Source organism: Vulpes vulpes, chromosome 1, assembly GCF_048418805.1.
Source record: "Vulpes vulpes isolate BD-2025 chromosome 1, VulVul3, whole genome shotgun sequence".
Classification (NCBI taxonomy): domain Eukaryota; kingdom Metazoa; phylum Chordata; class Mammalia; order Carnivora; family Canidae; genus Vulpes; species Vulpes vulpes.
Window position 1 is genome coordinate 161,611,023 of NC_132780.1, and position 25,021 is coordinate 161,636,043.

Consider the following 25,021-nt stretch of genomic DNA (forward strand, 5'->3'; position numbering starts at 1 on the left):
AAGGGAAACTAACTAACCCTCTCTCAGTGATTCCCAACTGTGGCTGTGCATCAGAATGCCCCAGAGTGTTTTGGAAATATATTTCACTAGATGTCTTCCACCACTCCATCTCCCTGTTCCTCCTTCTAGCTTCCCTTCTCTCCCCTAGATTCTTATTCTGTGGTTCTGAGGTCAAACTCAGGAATCTGTTTGGGTTTATATTGTGTTCATTTGTCTTCACCAGCTTTACTTAGGCTTTTGTTAACTTCTCATTACTATGTTGACTACATAAACATAAAAATTTAAAATTTGCTAAATATATCTTGTACCATTAGAATTGAGCAAGCTAACTTTAAATAAAAACCATGCTGCAGAGCCTTGACTTGAACTGTCGAGGCATGGGTGGGTGGAGATGAGGCCACAGGCACTGAGCCCCACTGCCAGGTCTGAAGCCTGGCCCCACCATTCATCAGCCAACTCCAGCCCCTCAAATTCACCTCTGTGCCTCAGTTTCCTCACCTGTAAAGTGGGGATAAAAACAGTTCCTATCTCATAGGTTTTTTGAGAGGATGTAATAGATATATAAAGCACTTAGAACAGTGTCTGAAGCATAGTAAACACTATGAAAACATTAGTTATTATTTTTATCCAAGGTTTTACCCAAGAACTATAGAAATCAGTCAAAATTGTTTTTTTTAATCAAATGTTTAATTAAATGTTCTTTACCTTTCAAAGCTCCCAAGTTTCTTTAAAAGCACAAGTTGCTCTTGGCAAAACAAAAACAAAAACAAAAACAAACAAACAAAAAAGTCTCTAGTCCTCATTTCTCCAGTTTCTGTCAAGACCCCTGATCACCAAGAAGCAATCTTCTTCTTCTTCTTCTTCTTTTTTTTTTTTAAGAGAGGGAACGGGAAGGGGCAGAGGGAGAGAAAGAATCCCAAGCAGGCTCCACCCCCAGTGCAGAGCCTTATGAAGGGCTCAGTCTCACAACCCTGAGATCAAAACCTAAGGGGAAGTCAAAAGTCAGTTGCTTAACCGACTGAGCCACACAGGCACCCCAAGAAGGCACCTTCTTTATAAACAAGTACTAGGAGCTATTTTGTAAAACCCATTTCAATAAATACAAATAATCCCATTTGGAAGTCTCCTTTTCAAAGTGGAATTACTAGACTTTTAAAATATCACAGAAAAAAATCTATTTCATTATACTTGTGTTGTCATAATTATTTCACAAAAAAAGAAATTCAGATTTTATTCCATTGTGCTCTAGGTTGTGATGGTGGTTGTATTTGCCTGATTACCCAAAATGCTAACTAGCTGAAGAATGAACATTATTCTTAGTACCATGCTAATTTTAGAAGTGAGAAATTATAAATCATTATACTTAGTCTGAATTATATACTTAAGTGCCTCTCTCTGGGAAAAAGGATGCTGATTAACCCAAAAGATCAATTATGATTTCTACAGATTGTTGCTTTTACAAACATATCTTCATATTAACATCGTAAGATCATATTAGTCCTACTACAATGATAATTTTTAGGCTTGCCACAAAGATATTTTAAAAATCTATTTCATTTTACAGAATTGTAGAGTTTGTATTTTTCTCTGATGTAGGTTTAAATATTCTCTCACACACAGAGGCAGATCAAAATCTATAACCATCACAGCTGCTTCACAAATTATTGACAGGGATAATATTCCATGGCCTGAGTGGCACAGGAATGCAGTTTCAATCATTCAACAACACACCATATGGGGACCTCTGTGCTCAGAACTGTTGGCAGTAGGGTGAGGATGGGACTTCAAGAGAAAATGAGGGAGGATTCTGTACTCCAAGAGTATATAATCTTCAGAAAACTGGAAGTAGATCAGCATGGCACTCATCCCAGTCAGAAACATGATAGCAGAGCAAACACAACTCACTCAGCAAATCCCTGGCAAGTTCTGGGAAGCCTAAAAGAGGGAAATGGACCAGGTGCCACTGTATCCAAGGCCCCAGCCATTCTCCTCCTGAGGAGTCACTCAAATCCAGGTATAAACCAGTAGAGTGTGACTGAGAAAGCCAGAAGCACGATCCAAGTGGTAAAGATATGTGCTCACATGTAATCACTGGAGGTGACAAAAAAAAACTCCAATATGTTTTGCTGTGGCACTGGCCAAAGGTGTTAGAACAATGGTTTCAAAGGGAAAAACCACTTAATTTCAAAGACATGCTCCAATTAGCCCTGGTCCATTAGTAGAACACATTAGAAATAGGTTTTTGCTCCTTCTACTCAGCTTTTCAACTTGACATTTGCAGGAAAAACTGATAAAACTTGTAAGGAATAGTTGAAAATGTGTGAATTTATCTATGAAGCTAAATTTAATGATGTAAAATGAAAGAATAAATGTATTTTTCAGTGAGTAGATTTGGTGTTAAAACTCTGCTCCAGAACCATAATACTTATAACCTCTAATGACACTTTTCTGTAAAATTTATAGTAGGTGAGAAGTCAATTATTACTAACATAAGCAGTATAGCAAGATTTATTATACCTCCAATTCAATTCATTTTAAGAAATATTTATTGAGCACCACCTTGGAACAGGCCCTAAATGAAGATATGTAGGGAAGACAACAGTGGTCAGAGGTGTCCCTGCTTCCCTGAAGATTCCACAGCATGGAGCAAAAAAGAGGCCAGGGTTACAGGGTTTCAGAATAAAGAGGGAACACATCTACTTGGTGGATAGCGCATAACCAGAGATGGTTTCACTGTCGAATTAACATTTCAATTGTCGAATTAACATTTCAATTACATCTAAGAAAGTATATGGGATGTTGAGTCAGAGAAATGAAGAAAAACGCCACTTAAGGGCAGTACCACAGGAGAATACAAGCAGGCTGAGAAGCACAGAGACGTTGGAGATTAGCATGGAGTCCAGTTTGACTTGAACACAGGCTCTGAGCCAGGCAGAAGTGATACATAAAACTAGGGGATAAACAGACGGTTTAAGATTTGGTACTTTCTTTTATTGCCAGTGGAAATCCCTTGAAGATTTTTAAATAAAGAAGAGAAGTGATGATAGAAGCTGTACTTTGAAAAGACCAATATGGCAATGTGTGAAGACTGAGATTGCTGCCATTCCCCAGGCCTTTGAAATTCTGTTTGAAACTTATTTGTCACCTTGACCATGGGAACCCTCCTGGAGTTCTAGGGTAGAGTCCTGGGGAGTGAAGAACCAGGGAAAGGAAAGATCAGCTGGGAAGGCAAATCAAGAGACACTTGATAATCCAAGCAGTAGCCAGGATCTGAGCCAGGATGGTGGAGGTGGGCTTAGAAAAAAAGAGTGAAATATAAGAGACCTGAAAAAGGAGGTAGTGTCAGGTCATGTTGGAGATCAAAAACATGATGGAAGAAGAACACCAAGGCTTTGAGCCACAGTGATAGGAACAATGAGGATCTGGACATTTATAGAAACTCAAAAAAACTAAAACCTGAATCAGGCTCAAAGCTTACATAGGCATAATGGAACTGCCTCCCCTCACCTGAGAGAACTTAACACCCCCCCATCCCATTTCCTCCTGCAGTTCTACTTCTCATTCTTTATACATCCTGTGGCACTTAACCAATGATGGGCCAAGCTATCTCTACTGAGTCACTTTTTATGTTCAGTGCATGGTCCTAACATACAGCAGGTGTCCCTTCAATTTTATTGCTCTCTGCTCTTTATAAAGTGAATCTCAGACTTAATAGCCCCTCTCCCACACTGTTGAATCTTTCTGGACCAGTCATGTAGCATCTTAATTTTTATAGGAATATGATCTAGCTATAAACTCATTGCCTTGGCAATTTTTTAGAAGTATTTTAATTAAAAATTCACAGGCTTCAAGCAAGATAGAAGAAAAGGAGAAGTGAGCTCTAAGTGAGCAAGGAGGATTATGAGGAGAAGTAGCTAGTTTCTTTGGCTGCAGAGAAACTTCTGGAAACCACCTGATAGAGGTCAGTTGACAAAACACCTGTGAGAAGTGTCTCATGTCAAGACATCTGGAATATTTCACTCCCTTAAAACATGAAAATCATTATTCATCAAGCTCATGAAATGCTTTAAATGAAATAACAACAATATTTGGAAATGCTGCTGTATTCTCTCTTAGGAGTTCTTTTTGTTACCCAGCAGATTTTGAAAATAAGAACTTAAAATGAAGGCCGGAGAGAATTTTTTAAAGTTAACATTAAATACATAATGTTTCATTTCCTAATCAGTTTCTCTCCAAAGTTTAAAGTGTATCTAGTGAAAAAATAAACATTGCTCTATGGGCTGCAAAACAGACACATTTACAAACTCATACTAAAAGAAGTCTGGCAGTTTCTCAAAAGATTAACCTTAGTTACCATGGGACCCAGAAATTCCACTCCTAGGTATTCTACTCAAGAGAAATAAAAACATGTGTCCAAACAAAAATTTGTAGAAAAATGTTCACAGCAGCATTATTCATAATAGTCAAAAAGTGGAAACAACTCAAATGTCCATCAGTGGATAAAAGAATGAAGGAAATGTGATATATCCATACAACTGAACATTAGTTAGCAATAAAAGAGAATGAAGAACTGATACATGCTACAGCATAGGTAAGTCTTGAAGCATGCTAAAGGAAGCCAATCACTGAAAAACTCACCTATTGTATGATTCCATTTATAAGAAATTTTTAGAACAGGTAAATCTACATGGACAGAAAGTGGTTAGTGGTTGCCTAGGGCTGAGAGAATTGGGGAGAAATGTTGAGTGACTGCAAGTGGACAGTTTCTTTTTTGAAAGATGAAAATGTTTTAAAATTTACTATGGTAATGGTTGCATAATTCCATAAATATGCTATAAATCATTGAATCATATACTTTAAATGGTTACATTATATAGTATATGAATTATATCTCAGTAAAGGTGTTTTTTAACCACATTAAAATATTTCTTTCAATATGAGATGAGAGCAAAAAAGGGTCATCTTGCTTTTTAAAAATATTTTTAAATTTTTTTAAGTTTTATTTCCACCTTCTGAATTTAAAAAAGCAGATTGTATACATGAATAGCATTCCCATTTCACTGTCTCTCTTAACTAGCACATACTGAAACTTCAGGAAGCATACATGGATAAATAAATAAATGATTAGAAGGACACCCAGCAAAACCCTGAGAAGGCACTTAGGAAGGTTCTACAGAAAAGGAGTACTCACAGGAAGCCCCCGAGGTCCTCGAGGTCCCACTTCTCCTGGAGGCCCCTGTTGACCCTGTTACGAGAAAGGCCGGGAAAGAAAAAGTTAAAACTCCTTAATTTTTTGCTTAGTGATAACAACAGGTGATAACATAAGGAAAGGTAACCCATGTCATCTTACCGGTTTGCCTGAATTCCCCAGTTGACCAGGCTTCCCTGGAGCACCTGTGTTACCCTAAAAGTAAAATGCAACATTCAAAGTAATGCAGCATTTAATTATGCAAGTAAACATAATCATCACCCTGTCTTACCCAGACTGGGCATTTCTTACACCTAAATAGCATTATTTTCCCAATTTCACACTGAGAATTTGGGAGAGTATAGAATCTCCTTCTTGGTGGATACATTAAAGTTCTTCAGATTCAGGATACTGTTCTATTATTCCCAGAAGTATGATAAAGGTATCAAAAAATGTTCAAAAATGAAGGTCTTTACCCAGACAAGAATATACTATGAAGATTTTTCTTTCTCCACAATATTAATCCTATATGTCTTTCCTTTACTATTTCTATCTCCAACAAACTTCTTTGAGCCCTTTTACCTCACAATGACACTACTAAAATGAAAAAGAATCCTGTTAACATGTGGAATAAGAAGATGTGCTGTTGAGAGGACCCTGCCAGCAAGCTCCAAGGAAAGCACAAGTCTTGGGGTGCCAGCTCCACCATCAATCTCTCACAATCCACTTATCCACTTATGAGGGACTATCTCTGCTAAAGACACTGTGGACCTCGGTAATTGGAGAGCTGTAGCCATATAACCTCATAGTGACCAAATTCTATGTTATTCACATTTTATATATTTTATTTAAAGTAAAGCTTATATCTTATCCCTTTAGTTTTTCTTTCACCTGTTGTTTTTAAATGCTGTGATACAAGCGCTGGTTGATCAGACTGGGAACAAAATGTCTAATATCTTTTTAGTTTAAGCAAAATCATGTTAGTAATATTCACTGACATAATTTCTATAGCTTAATTTCCTTATTTTAACTGGCAAAGAGCAGTAATACTTTCTGTTTTATACTGGCAAAGGATGACACTTCAGGAAGGAAGTCTAATCAGCGACACTTTGTCAAAGTATTCTTTCTGCAGCTAGCAAAGAGGTTAGCATTTGAAGCCTTAAAGCCTTTCTTATTTCTCTTTAGGATAAAATAAAGTAAGCAGCTTGGAACTACTAAAAATGATAAATAGAACATATTAATGAAAACATAAAGAAATAGAGACAAGTTTTAATTAAAAAGTTTTCATCTCTTACCTTTTCACCAGCAACACCCTTTGCACCAGGAATTCCAGGTACACCCTAAAAGAGGGCACACAGGACATGGGATGAATCACCTCATCTGAGAATCTGGGAGATGCCATGCCCACTGCCCACTGCCGAGGGGCTGTCGGAGTCATGATGACACCAAAGCTTTAGTGTGAGGGAGATTCTTCCTACTTTCCAAATTATGAATGGTTATAGAACCACCCACAATTTAGAAGGCATTACTTTACTATCTGGCTTGTTAGGTATGAACACCCTCAGGCAAATCCTACCTCTACACCAACGTTATTTTTCAAGCATGAGCTTCCAAATTATAATCCAGTCAGTGGGAGCTCCTAGCAGTATGACTCCTTGAACAGAATAACAAAACAGGGCCTATTGAAACGCTAACCCTTACGTAGAAAAACAGTAAGGCAGGAGAATGCTGGCTTTAACTAAAACTTGGTACTCTTGGGAGTCCTAATGTTCTCTGATTATTTTAAATTGTCAGATATCATAATAAATTAAAGCCAGTCCTCAAATTACCAAGTATAACCTTGAAACATGTGTCTCCAAGAATACATCTGTATAATCCACGTTAACCCCTAGCCACAGTAATGCAGGGAGACACCAATGTGAATAATTTAAAACAGCACACAATCAGAACAATGGTATCTTATACCTCACATTGTTCCATGAGCATACTCTCAACCCTCTTATGGCTCAACTTTGCTAACTAGAGCTTCAGAATTGGTTAAAAGGAGGAAAGAGTACGTGATCCTGGCCCACAGCTCAGGGTTAGTAAAAAGATAAGAAATATTGAGTGAACTAAAGAGACAAGAGGAACGCAGAATACAAAATTAAAGCTTAGTATGGTTATTAGAGAAATAGTTCATTATTCAGGAAAAAATACAAAATGTAAAAATGTAAAATTAAAGCATCATATATCTTCCCCAGAACTTATCAATTTATTTGTTTCTCCCTAAAATTCATGTTTTCCAAATAGGTAGCTAAACCAATAAATATTTAAAGACCCAAATACTCACAGGTAAGCCCTGCAATCCCGCATCACCAGGAGGCCCAGGCTTCCCTGGTTCACCCTGAAAAAGAAGTTTTTATTTCATCATGAACCTGTGTGAAAAGAAAGGACACAGAGCTTCTGGATAGAAGGATTATCCCTACAAATGACCTTACATGCACTTTTATAATATAATCCTGCTCAAGGCAAGGGGAGAGTGAGGATGGATTTAGGACATAAATTTAATCAAAATACACAATCTCTTTCAGCTACTTTCATTGACAGGGCAATTCTACTGAGTTCCTAAAACCAAGTAAACAAACATACTATTCTAATAGTATTTTGAGTTGACACTTGATGAAAAAACTAAAAGGAGGAAAAAAGCCAAACCCAGCTAAGTAAATCTCCCAGTAATATAGAAATGGAAATGCTGTTGGCCAGGGCTACACAGCTACCTTTGTTCCAGGCATTCCAGGTATCCCTTCACGGCCATCCACACCTGGCAAGCCCTAAAGACAAACAAAGAAACACACTGTCTCTTAGAAACAGTCACATTCTTCTTCCCTTCATTATTTTCTAAAGTTTTGTTACCAGTTAATAATCACTTTGAAAAATGTGGTTGATGATTATGGCTAAGGATATACCGTGTCTCCTTTGGTCCCAGGGAGGCCAGGAATTCCTCTAGAACCTTGAGGCCCCTGCAAAGCAGAAGGGAAAAGATAGTCAAGACATGCCCATTTATCACAACACTTAGGACACATCAAAGAGATAAGCATAATCAGCAGAGGACACCAAAAAGTTTGTAGTAATTAACACTAATTTGAACTCACTCTATCTCCCTTGGGACCTATTTCTCCTGGAGGTCCTCGCTGTCCTTGATCACCCTATATGAAAATAAAGTGTTGTTAATATAAACAAAAGGTATTTGATAAACTTTTGGAACTATAAAACACTATCCTGAGCAGCCTGGGTGGCTCAGCAGTTTAGTGCTGACTTCAGCCCAGGGTGTGGTCCTGGAGACCCGGGATCAAGTCCCATGTCAGGCTCCCTGCATGGAGCCTGCTTCTCCCTCTGCCTATGTCTCTGCCATTCTCTCTCTCTCTCTCTCTCTCTCTCTCTCTCTCTCTCTCTCCTCTCTCTCTCTCTATCTCTCATGAATAAATAAATAAAATCTTAAAAAAAAAAAACCACCATCCATATTGCCTGACTGCTCTTTCATTGGGTGCTTTTCTCTCTCATGGATGCCTAGCTCAAGAAATTTTTTTATAAAAATTACATTGTCTTAAAAATTTATATTGCCATAGAGATAAAAGAGATCTGCATGTCTTTTGATTTCATTTTAAGTGTGTAAAGCTTCTGTGCTCTCTGGATTTATAGGTATAATAAAATTAAGATCCATACTGTAGGTAACCTTAACATCAGTAACTATGTCTACATTATCAGCTAAACTCACTATCATGGTGGGTTAAGGTTTGGGTCAGTTGCCAATCTTTTCTCCATGGCAATAATAGTGGTTTTTGTCAAAACTATCTGGCCAATGTTGACTAAAGGCATAAGTGGTAATAGATGAGAGGATGTGTCTTCCTAAAATAAAGCTTTTGTTGAATTGCAAGACTACTCTAAAACCTCAAATGGCTTCCTATTGCTACAAGATCAGTTCAAAAAGCTCACGTTGGCATTAAATACTTTCCATAATGTGATCCTACCTTATCTATTCAATTTCATCTTCTCAACAGAAACTTTCCAAGCCAGGCAGTAACAGTCCCTATGACAAGACACCCCTCCACCCTATCACCACCAACAGTGCTCTTCTCACCTGTACTCTGCTGCCCTTCCCACCCAGAATGGCTTTCCAGATCAACCTGCCTCTAAGATTCTCTTACATGCATTACCTCTACCACATGCTCTAGGGCTTCATGTTGTAATTTATGATGTAGTTACATTCTGTCTTTCCCACTGGCCATAGGAGCTTAATAGTTGAAAATTCTATTTTACTTACACCTTTTCTACTTTTTCTGTGATAAAGGTAGTTATTAATGGACAGTTTTTAAATTTACTTCTAGAAAAGGTGTGAGACAGCCTATAATAATGACATGTACATACAGCAAACAAAATATAGAATAATGAGATCAGAAATCATAGAAAACGAAAAAGGATGGAATTACCCAAAACCTGAAATGAGACTATAACCCTAAGCATCCTGTGGCAGCCAAAACAAATGGAAAACACAGCAAACATAAAAACTCAACAATAAGACTTCACCTATGTGAAAAACAAAAACCCACATCAAGTCAAAAGAACATATTTCTTTATTCAAGAAAGTGATGCTTATCTTAATCAAATTTGTTTAAATAAATATAAAAACTATCGCTCATTTTACCACTTTATTCACATGTAAAAAATACTTGCACTCACACACACACACACACACACACACAAAGCAAATAATCTATCACTGATCATTGCTAAATAATCTATCTTTGGGTCTTATAAAAGGCAAACAGCTTACAGGTGCACCAGGAATCCCTTGGGGCCCAGGTTCTCCATCTATGCCCCGAGCACCCTTTAAAAAAAGAAGACAAAGAAATGAAATTGAGATCAGTCATTTATGTTGAAGGGCACATCAATCTTTCTATAGAACTTTAATAGCCAGATAAAAAGGAGTTTTTGTGTTTGAACTACATACTGTATTCATCAGTGAACCCCAGGAAGAATTCAATCAGATACCTCAGTTACGAAAACACTAGTTTACATCTCCTCATCCCACCAAGAGTAGCTATGGCCAATCTTTGATACCACCCTTGGTATTTTAAATTAACACTGCATCCATTCTTGATTGATGACATGAACTAAAAACACTGCTACCTATTTAGGAAGCCGGCAAAGCTATCAGAAGAGGTTTAGTAGTCACCCTCTAGGGTTGTCAGGATTCCTATGGATATTCATTAACGGTGAAGATCAAGGAGCCACCCAAATAGTTGCCGTGGACTCCGCTGCTGCCACAGTTGTAATGGGATTCTGTGACACTGAATTTCTACCAAGATCCATTATCAGAAGTCCAGTCATATGATTTAGAAGAATGAGTTGTAATAAGTATTTGAGTAGCCCCTGTTCCATCCTAGGTAGATGATAGGTTCAGTTTATATAAAATAATTCATCTATTTTCTTAACAGATTCATCTTACCAAGGGATGGAAACTACAGAGCTTTATAAATCTAGTTACCTTGAAATCAACTGTGACTTGGTTATATTGTACATATCACCTCTTTATTTAAAGATAAGAATCTAAATGTGATTTTAAGACAAAAATACGGGGTTTTTTTTAGTGTTTTCTATATATGCTATGTGTTAAAATACAAACCCCTTCTTTAAATCTTTTTCTCATCTGCTAAGTGAATGAGAAGTCAGAATGGCAACCGAAGTCAATAGGTCATCTACTAATGAATAGGGTTGAGATAGGAAGATGATAAAATAAATGGAAAACAGTCAAAAGAGTGCTGGATGGATGTCAGGCCAAGAAAACCAGGTGGACAGCATCTGTAGTAAAAATTAAGAATTAGAAAACCTTTGATAGGAGGTTCAGAAAAGGTAGAATCAAAGAAAGAACATAACTGAAGCAGAGGTACCACAGAGCCTTGAAATTCTTTGATCCCTAAAAACTAGAGCAGAGTAGAAAGCATTTTACATTCACCAGGGAAGAAGAGGTTTGGAAGACCCAAAAAAGACCTTGAATTCATCATTCACCCTGCGTTGTGAGCATGGAGCCCAGCCTTTGCATTATAGAAAAAGCTGTGATGCACTCACTCTCTCTTATTGCTGTTCAGCATGAGCTCAGACCCAAAATGCTGTTACTAGGCAACCACTCCAGGGGTCTGAGTTCATGAGAAGAGTTTGCTTTCTTTTTTTTTTTTTTTTTTTTTTTTGTTACTGAAAGCAATTTGACAGAACTCAGAGGAAATGAGAAATTTTGAAAAATGCCAAGTAAAAGAATATCTCATACAAAGAGCATATCAAGAACAGTAATTGGTTTCAAAGTGTGGGGTCACATATTTTAGATGATTTAAACCCAAAAAAGCAAAGGTCTAGGTATCAGCAACTCCAAAATAAATGGGATTTATTATTTAATAACAGAAGAGATACACACAGAATGTTACTTAAGGTAACATGAATATAGAAATATGAAATATGCTTTTTTAGAAAAGAAATATTCTAGAGGAAATGGAAGAGTAAAACAGGCAGAATTAGAATACTTAGAAGGAACAAAGAGACTGAAAAAAATGAAGTTGAAGGAATTAATCACAAAATAATTCCTTCAATTTCCAAAAATATGCATTCCTTTTAAAAATTTTATTTATTGAGCACCTACAATGTACAAGTTATTCCCACTTCACTGTTAATAAAAGCCTCTGCTTCTGTGTGAAATGACACAAATTAGCCATAGAGATTCTAAAAAGAAAGAGGCGAGAGTCAGAAGTGGTGGTAGGCAAAGTGCTTTTTTTTTTCCTGGAACCTATAAATTGGCTTTCCTAATACATTCTCTAAGTAGTAACCATTTTCTTAAAATCTGATAGAGAAGCTAGACACACCCCTACACACATACACAGTGAGGAAAACATTCCTGAACCCATCATGAACATTCAGGTTACCATTGTTTTTGTTTATGATATTCACTCAGAAAAAGCATTCCCTATCTTCCATTGTCCCGCAATGGGAACATGTCATCCTTCTAGGCCTGGCATCCTTCTAATGCCACTTCCTCCATGAGCCCTCCTAGTTCCCTGATCAAGAGTAGCTACTCCTTCGTCTTCACTCCCTCACATCACTTGCCCTTGTCCTCAAATGTATGTGTCTCTTGTTACAAATGTGAACATTATTTCTCTTATTTCTCTTTGAATCTCCCCAAACATCTCACAATGCCTTGCTATGAAATGGTGGGAGAATCTGATCTTTGAGAATGGGCTAAGGACAGGTTGATAAGCTCCAGCCACAAGCGTATGATCCCTGTTGAATACAGAGCTCAGGGATCAGCCTGGAGGGAGAGCCACGAATGGCCCTGGTGTCCCCAGGGATATCCTGCCTTCTGTTACCTCTCTGTTTCCTCTCTCTTTCCATCCTCCCCTGTCTTTGTTTTGATTTCTAGGTATTGTCTCAGTGGTATCAGTATTAACCACTGATACTAATAAAAGAGGTAAAAATTTAACATCCCTGTTTATTCTTATTTACCAAAGATAATTTAAAATATGTAATACATAAGTATCATACATACTACTTGTTTCTATTGTTTATAACAGAAATGTGAAAACCTAATCAAATATCTACAAAGCAAATAAGAAATTAAAAATGATGTTGCTGAAAATAAGATATTTTTAAGTGGGCAAAAATTTAAATATTTATACATGTTGATGTCATATAATCATCATCTTACTTTTTCCCCTTTGGCCCCAACAATGCCAGTGATGCCTCGTAATCCTTGAGCTCCCTGTAAATATAAAAAAGAACAGTGAATTGTCTTAGTTGAGGAACACACTTGTGTATCTTATCACAAAAGTTGATCCAGAAGGATGTCAACATAACCAAAGGTAACACTAAGAAATAGTAACATTATATAAACAAATGGATACCAGTGTCCCAAATTACCTCATTGTGCATATAATTGCAGCAATCGGCCAAAGCTCAAGGGGCTAACTTTTTATTAATAGATATGATTACAAGCAATTACGAATGTTCTAATTATAATGATTACGTGCTGACATAAGGTACATTAAATCCAGCGGATGGTATACTTGCTGCATATTCAGGGTACATGAAATTTCCTATATCATGTGAGAGTACCAGAGAATATAAAAGATCTCTATCATCCTCTTGCATTCAATATTTGCTCTCAGATTGCCTAGGCCTGAAACCTAGTAAATGAATGTATGTAGTTATAAGTAAATTTTTTCTGTTAAAATGGTGCTTGAATATACAATGGAGATCTCCTTTCCTATTTCGAAAAAATGGTAATCTCCCAATGCTGGCTTGATGGGACAATACAGAATATCATGTTACTGTAATACTATTAACCCAAATACTAAACAGGAAATATTCCAAAAGTCATGAAAAAAAATATGTGCATATCCTAGTTAAATATTTTTTTAAAATACTTTACTGGAGGTCCTTGAGCTCCAACTTCTCCCTGTTCCCCCTGGTCACCTTCTTCACCCTAATAAACAGAGAAGCACACCAAATGTCATTCCAGCAAATGAGCATAGACAGATAACTCAGCACATTTTAAATTCACTTGGCATTCCCTGAGTTGTGTTACTATACTTTCTTAAATTAGTTTATGAGTAATCCATATTAATTGCAGGCCATTCAGAAAATAAATAGAATTATACAAATAAAGTCACCCAAATCCTTCCCTCCTTCAACTATAAATACCAGTAACATCTTAGATGCTTCTCTAAAAAGGGGGTTATGGGGAGGAAAGAATAAAGAGAACATATATACATTCACATTCCCAGTGGGGGGAGGGGGTGTTATCAGAAAAATATGATCATACTATGCAAACTTTTCCATAAACTACAGTATTATATATTTTTGATTTTCATTTTCAACTTTTCTTATTATAATTTTTCCACTATACCCAATTTTTAAAAAGTATTTAAATCAGCCTTTCTTTTCATGGTTTATACCTTTTATGCCACCCACAGAAAAGCTTTTTCTACCCCCAAAATATATAAATATTTATCCATATCCTTCTATAGTTTTATAGTTTAATTTTTTACATAGAAATCTTCAGTTGTTTTTAATGAAAAATGTAAAGTAGAAATCTATCATTTTCTTTTTTCCTGGTAATTGGCCACTTTCTCTAATATCATTTATTGAATACTAGATTCTCTCCACACAGGCTGGAAAATTCTTTATCATAAAAGTAAATTGAGAGTATACTTGTTTCTAGATTTCTTATCTTGCTCTTCTCATCTGTTGTATGAATTTTCCAAAACCACGTTTTAATTATTCAAATTTTATAATACATTTTAATTTCAGAGAGAATTCCTTGACCTTAATTTTTTATTTATAGTTACTTTTCAATTTTCCCTAAATGTTTACTCTACCAGATGAACTTTAGAATTATTTGGAATATCTTCATAAAAATACTACTTGTTTTATATTAGGACTGCCCTAAATTAAAAGATTAATATGGACAGAATCAGAATCTTTACAATACTGAGTCTATTTTGGAAATCATTATATCTCCCTATTGAATCGAATCTTTTTCTTTCCTTCAATAAAGCTTTGGTCTTTCCCTCATATATAGTCTTGAACATTTAAGTTTGTTCTAAGGTATCCTGACTATTTGCCAATGGAATTTTCTTCCATTTTGTTTTCTAACTAATTATTGTTTGACTTTTTGATATTAATTTTATAACCTCTGATATACTTTAAAATGTTAGTATATTCTGAAAAGAAATCCAACTGCTATTTCTTACTGAAAGATTACTGACTGAAAAAAAATGTTATTTTTCCCTCTGACAAAGGTTTTCTTTTTTATAGAAATATATTGCCCTACATCTCCTGTGGTAATGGATATCTTAAACTGTAAAAATAATCATGAGAAAAACTCTTCATTTTTAATACTATGTGCATAATATTAGATAAAAATCTACTTCTGTTGTTTCTTTATTATATATTTCAATTCACCCATGTTCTTGCTCTATAGACAATACCTTATAGAGACTATCACACACACACACACACCAAAATACAGAAAATTGAATAGCAAATATTAATATAGAACCTTTGGGCATTAATGCAAAGAACAGGTTATGAATAAATCATTTATACTTGATTTTTTAATTAATTATGAGAGTATTACATAGTGGTCTTAGTCTCATAATTATACTCAGATTATGTTCCATAGGCATATATGATTGACAGCGAGAAGAAGCAGTCCCAATGGGCAAGTCAGTGAATTAGCTAGTTCAAGGAATGGATAATCAACACATGTGTATAATTAAATGTTACCTGTATATCCCTACCTAAATCTCAGAACAACAGTGATTGATATGTGCACAGTAAGTTTTCATTAGCAAGGTTTGGTGTATTATCCTATAGATTATAGGATAAACCTTGGAGTAATAGAGGTGTTGATTTAAATATTTCACCAGCAGATGAATAACACACAATTCATCTATAACCACAACATAATGACAAATTTAGGAAGAGCAATTTATTATCTTTTTACTGAAAGATCTTTGATTATTCATTCTTATATTCATAAAATATCTTAAAATCTTCACTAACTAAATTCATGGCAGAATTGTGAATTCACTTTCAGTTTACAGCTCAGTGCATCTATTATTCTTTTAAGGTTCATTCTTCAATGAGCTATTATCATTTTATCTTCACATGCCAATTTTCAAAGAAACCACTGAATGGTGTAAGTCACACAACATGTGAAATAAATCACAGGAGTTTTCAAAAACGACCAATAAAATTTTGGTCAATTATCTCACACACCAAAACAATTTTAAGGTTCTTCACTGAAAATCAAACCAAATTTGAGAGTCTGGATAAGTAACCGGTATAGTTATCAATAATATTGGTTTCTTGGGCAGTAGAGGAAAATACTCTAATTGACAGCTTCATCCCCAAATGGGGCTGTAAAAGTTCCCCCAAAGAAAAGGTGTCATTAAAAGAAGGAGGAAGGGAGCATGGCATCAAACATAGCAGAAGTTTACCATATCTGCTTTACTACATGCATTACCTCATGAATATTTTTTGGTATAATGTAATATTCTTACACACCTTTTTTTGTGGTTAGATAATATTTTATTATATGAATCTGCCATACTTAATTTAGCCAGTCTCCTGTGGTTGGACATTTTCTTTTCAGTTCTGTACCCTTGACACTTAGAATAAACCCTGCATGTAGCAGGTGCTTAATAAGTATGTGTTGATTTTTTTTCAATTATGAATCTTAAGACTTAATGGAGGAATGAGCATGTAGAAAAATTTCTAAAGTACTCAACTTTTTTTCTACTTTCTCTAATTTGACATTAAGAACCCAGCTGTTACATTCCAGACAAATAAAACACCTTAATTACTCAGGGCCTAAGTAATAAGACTAAAAATAAATGTCCAAAATGTAATAGGCTAGAGAAAATTGGCTTACTTATCCTGATTATCTGAGATTGTTCAACAGACTGATTTTAACTAAAGAGTTCAAGGATGTTAATGCCAGATGATATTAATAAATTGCTTCTTCAGTCCTTAACTTCCAAAGAAAAGGGCTAATTTTCTGCCTCCGCCCAATTGAGGTATAGAAGGACATGCTCAAAAAATGTCTAGAAAACCCACATTAATAAGAACAGTTTGACTTTTTCAAATATTACAGAATTAACAGTGACAAAACTTCTGTTATGCAAAAAGTCAAATTTGTAGACACTTAAAGGCAATTTACACTAGTGGATTTTTGAAAAAGCAAATAAATCATCTTACTTTAAATTTCTGCCTTGGTTTTTCTGCAAGGCATGCTAGCCTCAATGCAAGTTATGCTGTGGATTCCATATTTCTATCCAGACAATAACATAAGTCTATAACTCACTTCCAGATTACTCAACATCTATAATCTATCGAAATGAAGTCAGAAACAAATTATTTCAGAACTTAAGATGAGAAGCTATCAGCTATCAACTTCCTGTTTGCTAGTGTCAGCAACACTTGTCATAAAATTTTACATGTGCCATAAAATTTTGTTTAGAAGAGTGGAAAAACTAGCTGAATAACATTTGAATATCAAAAGCATCAAGGAAAAAAAGCTGAGTGTTATTGATTTCAAAAGAAAAGTAAGAGGTAGCAACACAAGAAAGAATGAAATGTATGGTGTGTTATTGTTTATGTAATTGAACAACATGAACATATTATGCTTAGAATATTGATGCATCTACTGAAAACCCATCAATCATCATTTGAAAAGGAAGGATAAAATATCATGCTTTATTATTGCTTACAATTTCCTGTAATAAAAGTAATCACTACCTCATAATCACAATTTACTCACTACATATCCCTTTTTCTCACCTTGTGACCTTGTCTTCCAGGTTCACCAATTTCTCCTTTAGCCCCTTTATGACCCTAAAAATGCATAATTAACAAATAAATAAATAAATAAACAAATTTTAAAATAATTCTGTTGGGTTTGTCACAGAAAGTTCACAAAGTGATCTTGCTTCCCTAAATTTGTGTCAGTATGCTACACAGAAAAAGGTTATGTTACAAAGAAAATGACTGCCTTAAACGACCTTAATACCGCCATGTGTATTACATGATTTAGTGTGTATAATAAATATTAGCTTTCATTAATAGAAAAACACTGTTCTAGAATGACAAAGCTTCATTATCTGGTTCAACAACATGATTTATTATCAGCTGATCCCTAGATCCCTCTATCCCAAACTTCCTCTCACAGTTGGGTTAAGAGCACTAAGTCTTCTTCAGGATCAGTAACTTTTTTCTCGAAGGCAACAGTCCTGACCGAACTCAGCTGGCTATCCCCTGCTCTCTCAATGCTTCTCCAAAAACCCTTCTGCCTCCTCTATACCCACCTTCTTCCTGGAGGTAGAAGAAGAGCTGATATAAGAAGGGGATCTCCCCAGATGCACAACTTCCACCGCTTCTTGTACACAATTTAAAATCAGAGGGAAGGCCATAAAGGGCAGTCAGTACAAGCTGCATAGCATGAGAAGAAAATCCCTATCTCTTCTTGTCAGGCCATTTGTTCTAAGCATATGTGTGGTTTGGGTGGTAACATGAGGCAAAGCGGAAATGAACATTCCAAAATTAAGTCTCTCAGAGCTTTCACCCTCAGAGACTTTCTTGTTCTGAGAGTGTAGGTCTTTGTGAAAAATAAGACACCAATCCACGATCAAATCTTCTGCAGTCTTGGGAACACACTAAAACTAACCTCGGAGAAAACCATAATTGGAAAACCAGTGCCCTGGGGCCTTTCAGATCATAGCAGAACTCCACTGGTCTGGAACTTTCAACATCACTTCAGACTCACACACTAAGGAACAAAAACCACTTAACCCCAACATTTGGTGTTTTTTATGGGAAATTTTGGAGTAATCATGATATAGAGTGAGAGAAAAACATTTTTGGGAAGTCTCTTTTCTTGCCTATTTTGCACTGTTTTGACAATTTTTTAACTAAAATAGTTTCAAATACATTATGTATATAATTACTTCTCAGTCTTTCTCCATAGGAAGAAAACGTTGGAACCTTAATTTGGTGTTAGAGAGTCTCTCAAGCCAATACATTTTATTAATATTTCGTCCCTAAACAACAGAAGTACTGTGTCATCAAACATCCATGTCTCCCAGGGGTACCTGCCAAAAGAACCAGCTGAAGTTTCTAGGACCAGAGAGGGGCCACAGATTAAGCCAAAGAATAAGAAAACATAGATTTGCTTAATCCATCAAAATGGGATTTTGCACCAGAAAGGCCAGTGTTCAGGAAAGGATCAATTTTTTTTTTTCTGTGGATAATACTATTTAATGTAAAATACTGAAATTATTCTCTTACCCTCATGCCTGGTAAGCCTGGATATCCTGAGCGACCTGGTGGACAAGAATTGGGACACTGCCAGAGAGAGAGAGAGATTGGTAAAGAGAGCATAAATTAGAGCCTCCCTTTATGACAAAATGGTATTTTTTTAGAGATTCCAGCTTCAGTATCCTAGTATCCTAACTCTCAGATACAGGAAAATTCACACGCTATTCATTAAATAACTCTGAATACCCCTTTTTTCAATTTTTTCAATTTCATTTTTAAACTCAGAAATACTCCTGGCTCACAGAAAAGTACAGAGAATAGAACAAGCTTTCCCTGTATATTCTACATCCAGATTTAATAAATGTTAATATTTTGCCATATTTATTTCAGATTTATTAAAGAAATAAAATGCTTCCAGACACCAAATGTTTCCAACCCAATGTACCACAAACCGATCCTTTTCCCCTCCCCCTCCACCAGAATGGCTGTATCCTGAGGTCAACAAACCCTTGTCAAATTGGCCGAAATTGCATTTAGTACAGTTTACCAATAATATTTTAATATTAGTCTCTAACTAAAGCAAGTCTCAGATGGAGTTCTTTGATTTCTGTCTTCTGAAATTGGTGTGCTCTGGCGAAAATGATGCCCTAGTCATAAAGCAAAAAAGTTATGTAAAAACAAAAACATTTCCATAATGAAAACCAGTTGCAGTCTGAGTGTATACAAACCACTAGCCCACTAGTGCTATGGATTGCTCTGCTATCCAAGATTATCCAGCAAGATAATCTTAAAGAGAATTCATCTGAAGATCAGTTGAATTTAAGTATTTGACTTAAACTGTATTTTGTTCAAAGGTAAACATCTTACCAATGGATCTCCATCATGAAAGCCAATGGTTCCCTAAAGTAAATAAAATATTAAAGTTAAAAATGTAGTTAAATACCTAATTCAAATCTACTAGTACTAGAAAGTCCCCTGGACAAAAATATAATAAATCTATTTGTTCAATAGCATATAAGGAACAAATAGCAGCATAGAATATGCTGATATTCTAAAAACTTTGACACATGGGCATATTCCTTTTGAAGACCTTAAATTACAGTAGATTGTTTTTTTTTTTCAGGGAACTGAAGGGAAATGAAATGAGAAATAGGATAGATAATATGGGGAGCTCTGGATCATACACTTAAAATATCAATTATTCGAGCCCCTGGTGGCTTAGTCAGATGAGCATCTGACTCTTAATTTCAGCTCAGGTTGGGATCTCAAGATAATGAAGTAAGTCCCGCCTTAGACTTTGTTCAGCAGGGAATCTACTTGAGGATTTCTCTCCTTCTCCCTCTGCCCTTCCCCTGACTCACACGCTTTCTTTCCTTCTCTCCCTCAAATAAATAAATACATCTTTTAAAAAACTAAAAAGAAATAAAGTATGAATTATCTCTTATTTGAACTCCTATTTTTTAAATTGTTTATTGTGTAAATCCTTTGCAAAAATTAGCTCATTTGAAAATGTCCCTTTAATATGTCCAAGTTTTGAGCATTTGAGAAATCACAAATGTCAAAGGAACTTCAAATATATGAGTAAGCCACTCCCTGAGAAAACCTCTTTTTAAAATTATTGTTATTCATGCTCTGAATGTATGAAAAAAATTGGTAGCCATTTTGGAAATTTAAAGAATGACTTGATTAACAAGTACTTCCATTTTTGGTTCTTAGGTTTCTTTAATCCTAACTCTCAGATACAGGAAAATTCAAGCTGCAAATAACTTACACTGGGTCCTGGAGGGCCAGGGGGGCCAGGTGGTCCTCTTCTCCCAGGGTCACCCTAAGTTATTTGAAAATTGTGACACAGTGGTTATACACATGTCGAAACACTGCATAAAACTGGTGAGGCATGAGAGAATATTACTAGAAACCCCCACAGAGCTCAGCCATGTATATACCTGCCACTAAAATCGATGGGTGGCCCATAATCCTATTAGTGCACAAAACTAGAAGAATAAAGGAGCTCCAGTCTCACCAAAGTAACAAAACAAGGCAGAAAGAGATTTGGGGAAAAAAGTAAAGCCAATTCTTCTCTACAGAATGATCACTTTATTGCAAAAACAAACTGGAAACACTACATATTTTTCTAGTTGATTTACAGAGGAACTAGAACAGCCAATGCTGCTAGTGCCATCCAGATAAGGGTAACAAAAGAAGGCTTGCACCCCACCTGAAGCTATAGGATGGAAGGGTAATCTCTGCAATGCCAGATTCTCCCTGGTACTGTTCACTCACAAGCTATTACTTGGCCTGTCACCATACTATTTTGCAAATGGGATAGAAGAACAGAGATGGCTAAATTCAATGAAAATGAGTTTCAATTTGTCTTAACATCTAGAGTTAACTCCTTGCATATATTTTCCTTCTTTACGGTCTACTATAAGAAGCCAAAAGCATCTTCCAATTAATTTAATGTTACAACCATTTCATATTTATTCATTTGTTCAGTGAATAATTTTATTAAATAGTAAACTTAGAGAGAAGCAAAAATAAGTATATAGTACATGGCTCCTATTCTCAATGTGTTCAATTATCTATCCTGCACATAACGTCACTACTTCTCAACATTTCTGAAATATTTATTGAATAGTAATGTCAAGAACTTAACTACTAACAATTTCTTGTATGGAGTTCAGCTCTTTATTGCCTAATGTTAAGTTCTGTTGGTTCAATTATAATTTAATGGTCCTAACATAAATATACTTAGCAACAATTTTCAGCTATTCACTTTTCATTTCACGCAGAGAGCCTAATATAAAAGACACTGGACCTTAATTCCAGCTGAGAGTCTATAAAATAGAGGTGACACCCTTTTGATGGATCACTAATTCTGGAAGTTGGGAAGAAAAATTTAGCTGAAAACTTTGGGAAAAAAAATCACTCTACAAAAGTGAGGTAGCATTATTATCCCTGGTTCCCATCAATATTATGAACAAGAATGAAATTCATCTGCCATCTTCTGGATTTACAGAGGAAAGCATACAGTTAGGGTAATTTGCCTTCCTGAGTAATGTCATCTATTAAATTAGCAAATGTCTATCAAGATGCACTGTAATACTCACAATTGGTCCAACACGGCCAAGCTCTCCAGGAAGCCCTGCTGCCCCAGGAGGGCCCTGTATGTATATAGGCAATGGAACATTACTCAACTATAAAAAAGAATAAGATCTTGCCATTTGCAACAACACAGATGGACTTAGAGGGTATTACACTAAGTAAAAAAGAGTAAAATACCACATGATTTTACTTATTTGTGGACTCTAAAAAACAAAACAAAGAAGCAAACAACCAACAACAAAAAAACAAACTCTTAAATTCAGAGAACAAACTGGTGGTCGTCAGAGGGGAGGTGGGGGTGAGGGGTAAAAGGTACAAACTTCCAGTGACAATATAAATAAATCTCAGAGATGAAAAGTCCAGCATAGAGAACATAGTCATTAAGATAGTAATAACATTGCCTGGTAACAGATGATGACCACACTTATTGTAGTGAGTACTGAATAATGTATAGAATTGTTGAATCGTAATACCTGATATTAATATAACACTGCATGCAAATTATCCTTCTATTTTTAAAAATGCAATTATAAATAAATAAATAAGTAGACATGGTGACTTATGGATGTTTTTATAATCTATCATAAATGATATCAAATATGATAAGTAACTGATTTAGGATTATGTATCTGTGCTAGTTTTGGTTTCCAATGACACAAAAACTCATTTGACCAAATTTTAATTACTTAAAATGGAACAGAAATTTCTAAAATGAATAAACCAGAACAGAGGTGTGTCATAATAGCTATCTAAGGTCATGTAGGTAGGACACTATAAATACCACTGGGTAGCATCAGTTGGAGAGTAAGCTTGGGAGCTGAGAAATAGGCCATTGTTAAAGGCTACATAGAAATAAACCAAGAGATGGTACTTACGAGAGGCCCAGGAATACCACGACCCTAAAAGATTCAAATAAAAATTGTTATGGTAGGTGATTTAAACTCAGCATAAATACAGACAGACATAACTCAGTTTAAAAACAAAGTGTAAACTTTGTCACTAAATATATGATGTTCATTCTAAAGAAAGGACTGGATTAAAAATAAAAGCAAACATGGCTCTACTTCTAAAGGAAGAAGCTTGTTTCAGCACCTCAAATATTCCTTTGATGTCTAAGCTAACCAATAATACTTGCCCCAAACTTAACAACAACAACAACAAAAAATCAAAGAAGTCATTCATGCTTGCTGTCAGGAAAACTTAACATCATTCACAAAGAAGCATATCACAACCTGACAGTTTAAGATTTTTTTGTTGTGTTTTATAAGAAATCTACATTAAAACTGATATAGTGTACTGCTTTATAATTTATAACGTGATGTTCGGAAATTCCTCCAAACAAACATTCAGCACAGAAAAAGGCAGGGGGGGATAAAAAAAAAAAAAACAGAAACCACCCTCTTTTGACAGATAGGATTATGCTTCCAGACACCAAATCTAGTAGATATTGAAAATATAATGGTGACATTCCAGACATGACTTACTATGCGATCTTAATTTATTATTCTGAATTTGATCTTAAAGTGATTATTTCATCTCCCTCTCCTTTATATCTCTTTAGCTACACTGAACTACATGTGATCAAGGATTGACACCATATCTTATTCATCCTCCTCACCTCAATTCCTACCACAGGACCTACTATATGCTAAACCCTAACTACATGCTTGTTGAATTTTATATAACTGAACATCAGCTGCCTTGAATCTCTTTTATCTTTGCTTTCCAGGTTTAGTATTTCTCCATTGGGAATCCTCATTACTCCTTTCTCTCCTACATTGGCTTGCATAATTTTTATTCAAGCTATCTCTGATACCATATTTGTGTTAGCTTTTCATTCCAAACTCCCTTTTCTGAAATATCCATACATGAAGCATTTCGTGGAATCAATGTACACCGTGTGATACTGATATTATTATTTCTAATTATTTAGGCAGCCAAAATGAGCAAGAATTTCACATGAGCAGTGTGTTTTAATAATAAATGGGGCTTTTTCAAGGCATTTGAAAAATTACTCCTATTTGATCATTTTAATATGTAAATCAATTTGGGAAATGTGTTATGCTTCAAAATACCAAAGTAATCAATAAGTTATTTCATTACCATAGCTCTAGATGTTTGACAAATTTCAAATTTCACAGAGTTTTTTAAAAAGGTATCTCTACAAGATGTTGAGCTCTGAGTGGAAAAATATGGGAGAAAGGCCAACAAGTTATTCACTTCTGAAAATAGCCTTATAATGGAAAAGTTGACAGACAGTGAAATATGGCCATGAAAACAGTGCAAATAGAAAACAAAGACAAAAAATACAGATTAATGACAAGAACAAAAGAGGAATAAAGAGCAAATGGAAAGGAAAAGCAGCCTAAGAACCTAGCCCTCTTATAAATAGAAATAACACAAATCAGGCAGATTGGGCAGTGCAGGAAGGGACTAGCCAGGTAATCAGGCTGGTAATCATATGGTTGATATTCCATTAGAGATAAAACCAGTTGTGAAGAAAGTGGTGTGATACTATGTTCTAAACATCGAATATTCAGATTTGCTGTTATTATGCAAGAAATGTTTGCTATCAAGGGGAGTGAAAGGGAACTTGTCTATTGAACTCCTTCATGCTGCATATTATATCAAAAGCTGCAATTAAAAATTTCACAGTGGCAGAAAAAGACAGGAGATTTTCAATTCTGTCGCTTTACAGTTACTTACTGGAAATCCCCGAGATCCAGGAACACCAGGTTCTCCCTAAAAATAAAAATAGCTTCATTGTACTTAGCTTTTTGTAGCATGAATATGTAAATACGTAAATTGCATAAATTTTGAAATCATTAAAACACTCCATCTTGGTGTTTTTAATTTAATTAAACTAAAACAAGATTTTAGTTGAACAGTGCA

General features: G+C 35.4%; 1 protein-coding gene across 1 annotated transcript in view; it reads right to left on the reverse strand.

The window, feature by feature from the left end:
• Nucleotides 1–25,021, reverse strand: part of COL9A1 (collagen type IX alpha 1 chain) — an 82,494-nt gene that overhangs the window by 26,916 nt on the left and 30,557 nt on the right. The window contains exons 12-28 of the mRNA XM_025991130.2: nucleotides 24,836–24,871; nucleotides 23,005–23,028; nucleotides 22,135–22,188; nucleotides 20,799–20,852; nucleotides 19,895–19,927; nucleotides 19,058–19,114; nucleotides 17,555–17,608; nucleotides 13,638–13,691; nucleotides 12,915–12,968; nucleotides 9,999–10,052; nucleotides 8,320–8,373; nucleotides 8,134–8,187; nucleotides 7,945–7,998; nucleotides 7,518–7,571; nucleotides 6,484–6,528; nucleotides 5,351–5,404; nucleotides 5,192–5,245 (exon numbers count right to left, since the gene is read on the reverse strand). Of these exons, the coding sequence (XP_025846915.2) occupies nucleotides 5,192–5,245; nucleotides 5,351–5,404; nucleotides 6,484–6,528; nucleotides 7,518–7,571; nucleotides 7,945–7,998; nucleotides 8,134–8,187; nucleotides 8,320–8,373; nucleotides 9,999–10,052; nucleotides 12,915–12,968; nucleotides 13,638–13,691; nucleotides 17,555–17,608; nucleotides 19,058–19,114; nucleotides 19,895–19,927; nucleotides 20,799–20,852; nucleotides 22,135–22,188; nucleotides 23,005–23,028; nucleotides 24,836–24,871 (843 nt within the window). The remainder of the gene's footprint in view (nucleotides 1–5,191; nucleotides 5,246–5,350; nucleotides 5,405–6,483; nucleotides 6,529–7,517; nucleotides 7,572–7,944; nucleotides 7,999–8,133; nucleotides 8,188–8,319; nucleotides 8,374–9,998; nucleotides 10,053–12,914; nucleotides 12,969–13,637; nucleotides 13,692–17,554; nucleotides 17,609–19,057; nucleotides 19,115–19,894; nucleotides 19,928–20,798; nucleotides 20,853–22,134; nucleotides 22,189–23,004; nucleotides 23,029–24,835; nucleotides 24,872–25,021) is intronic.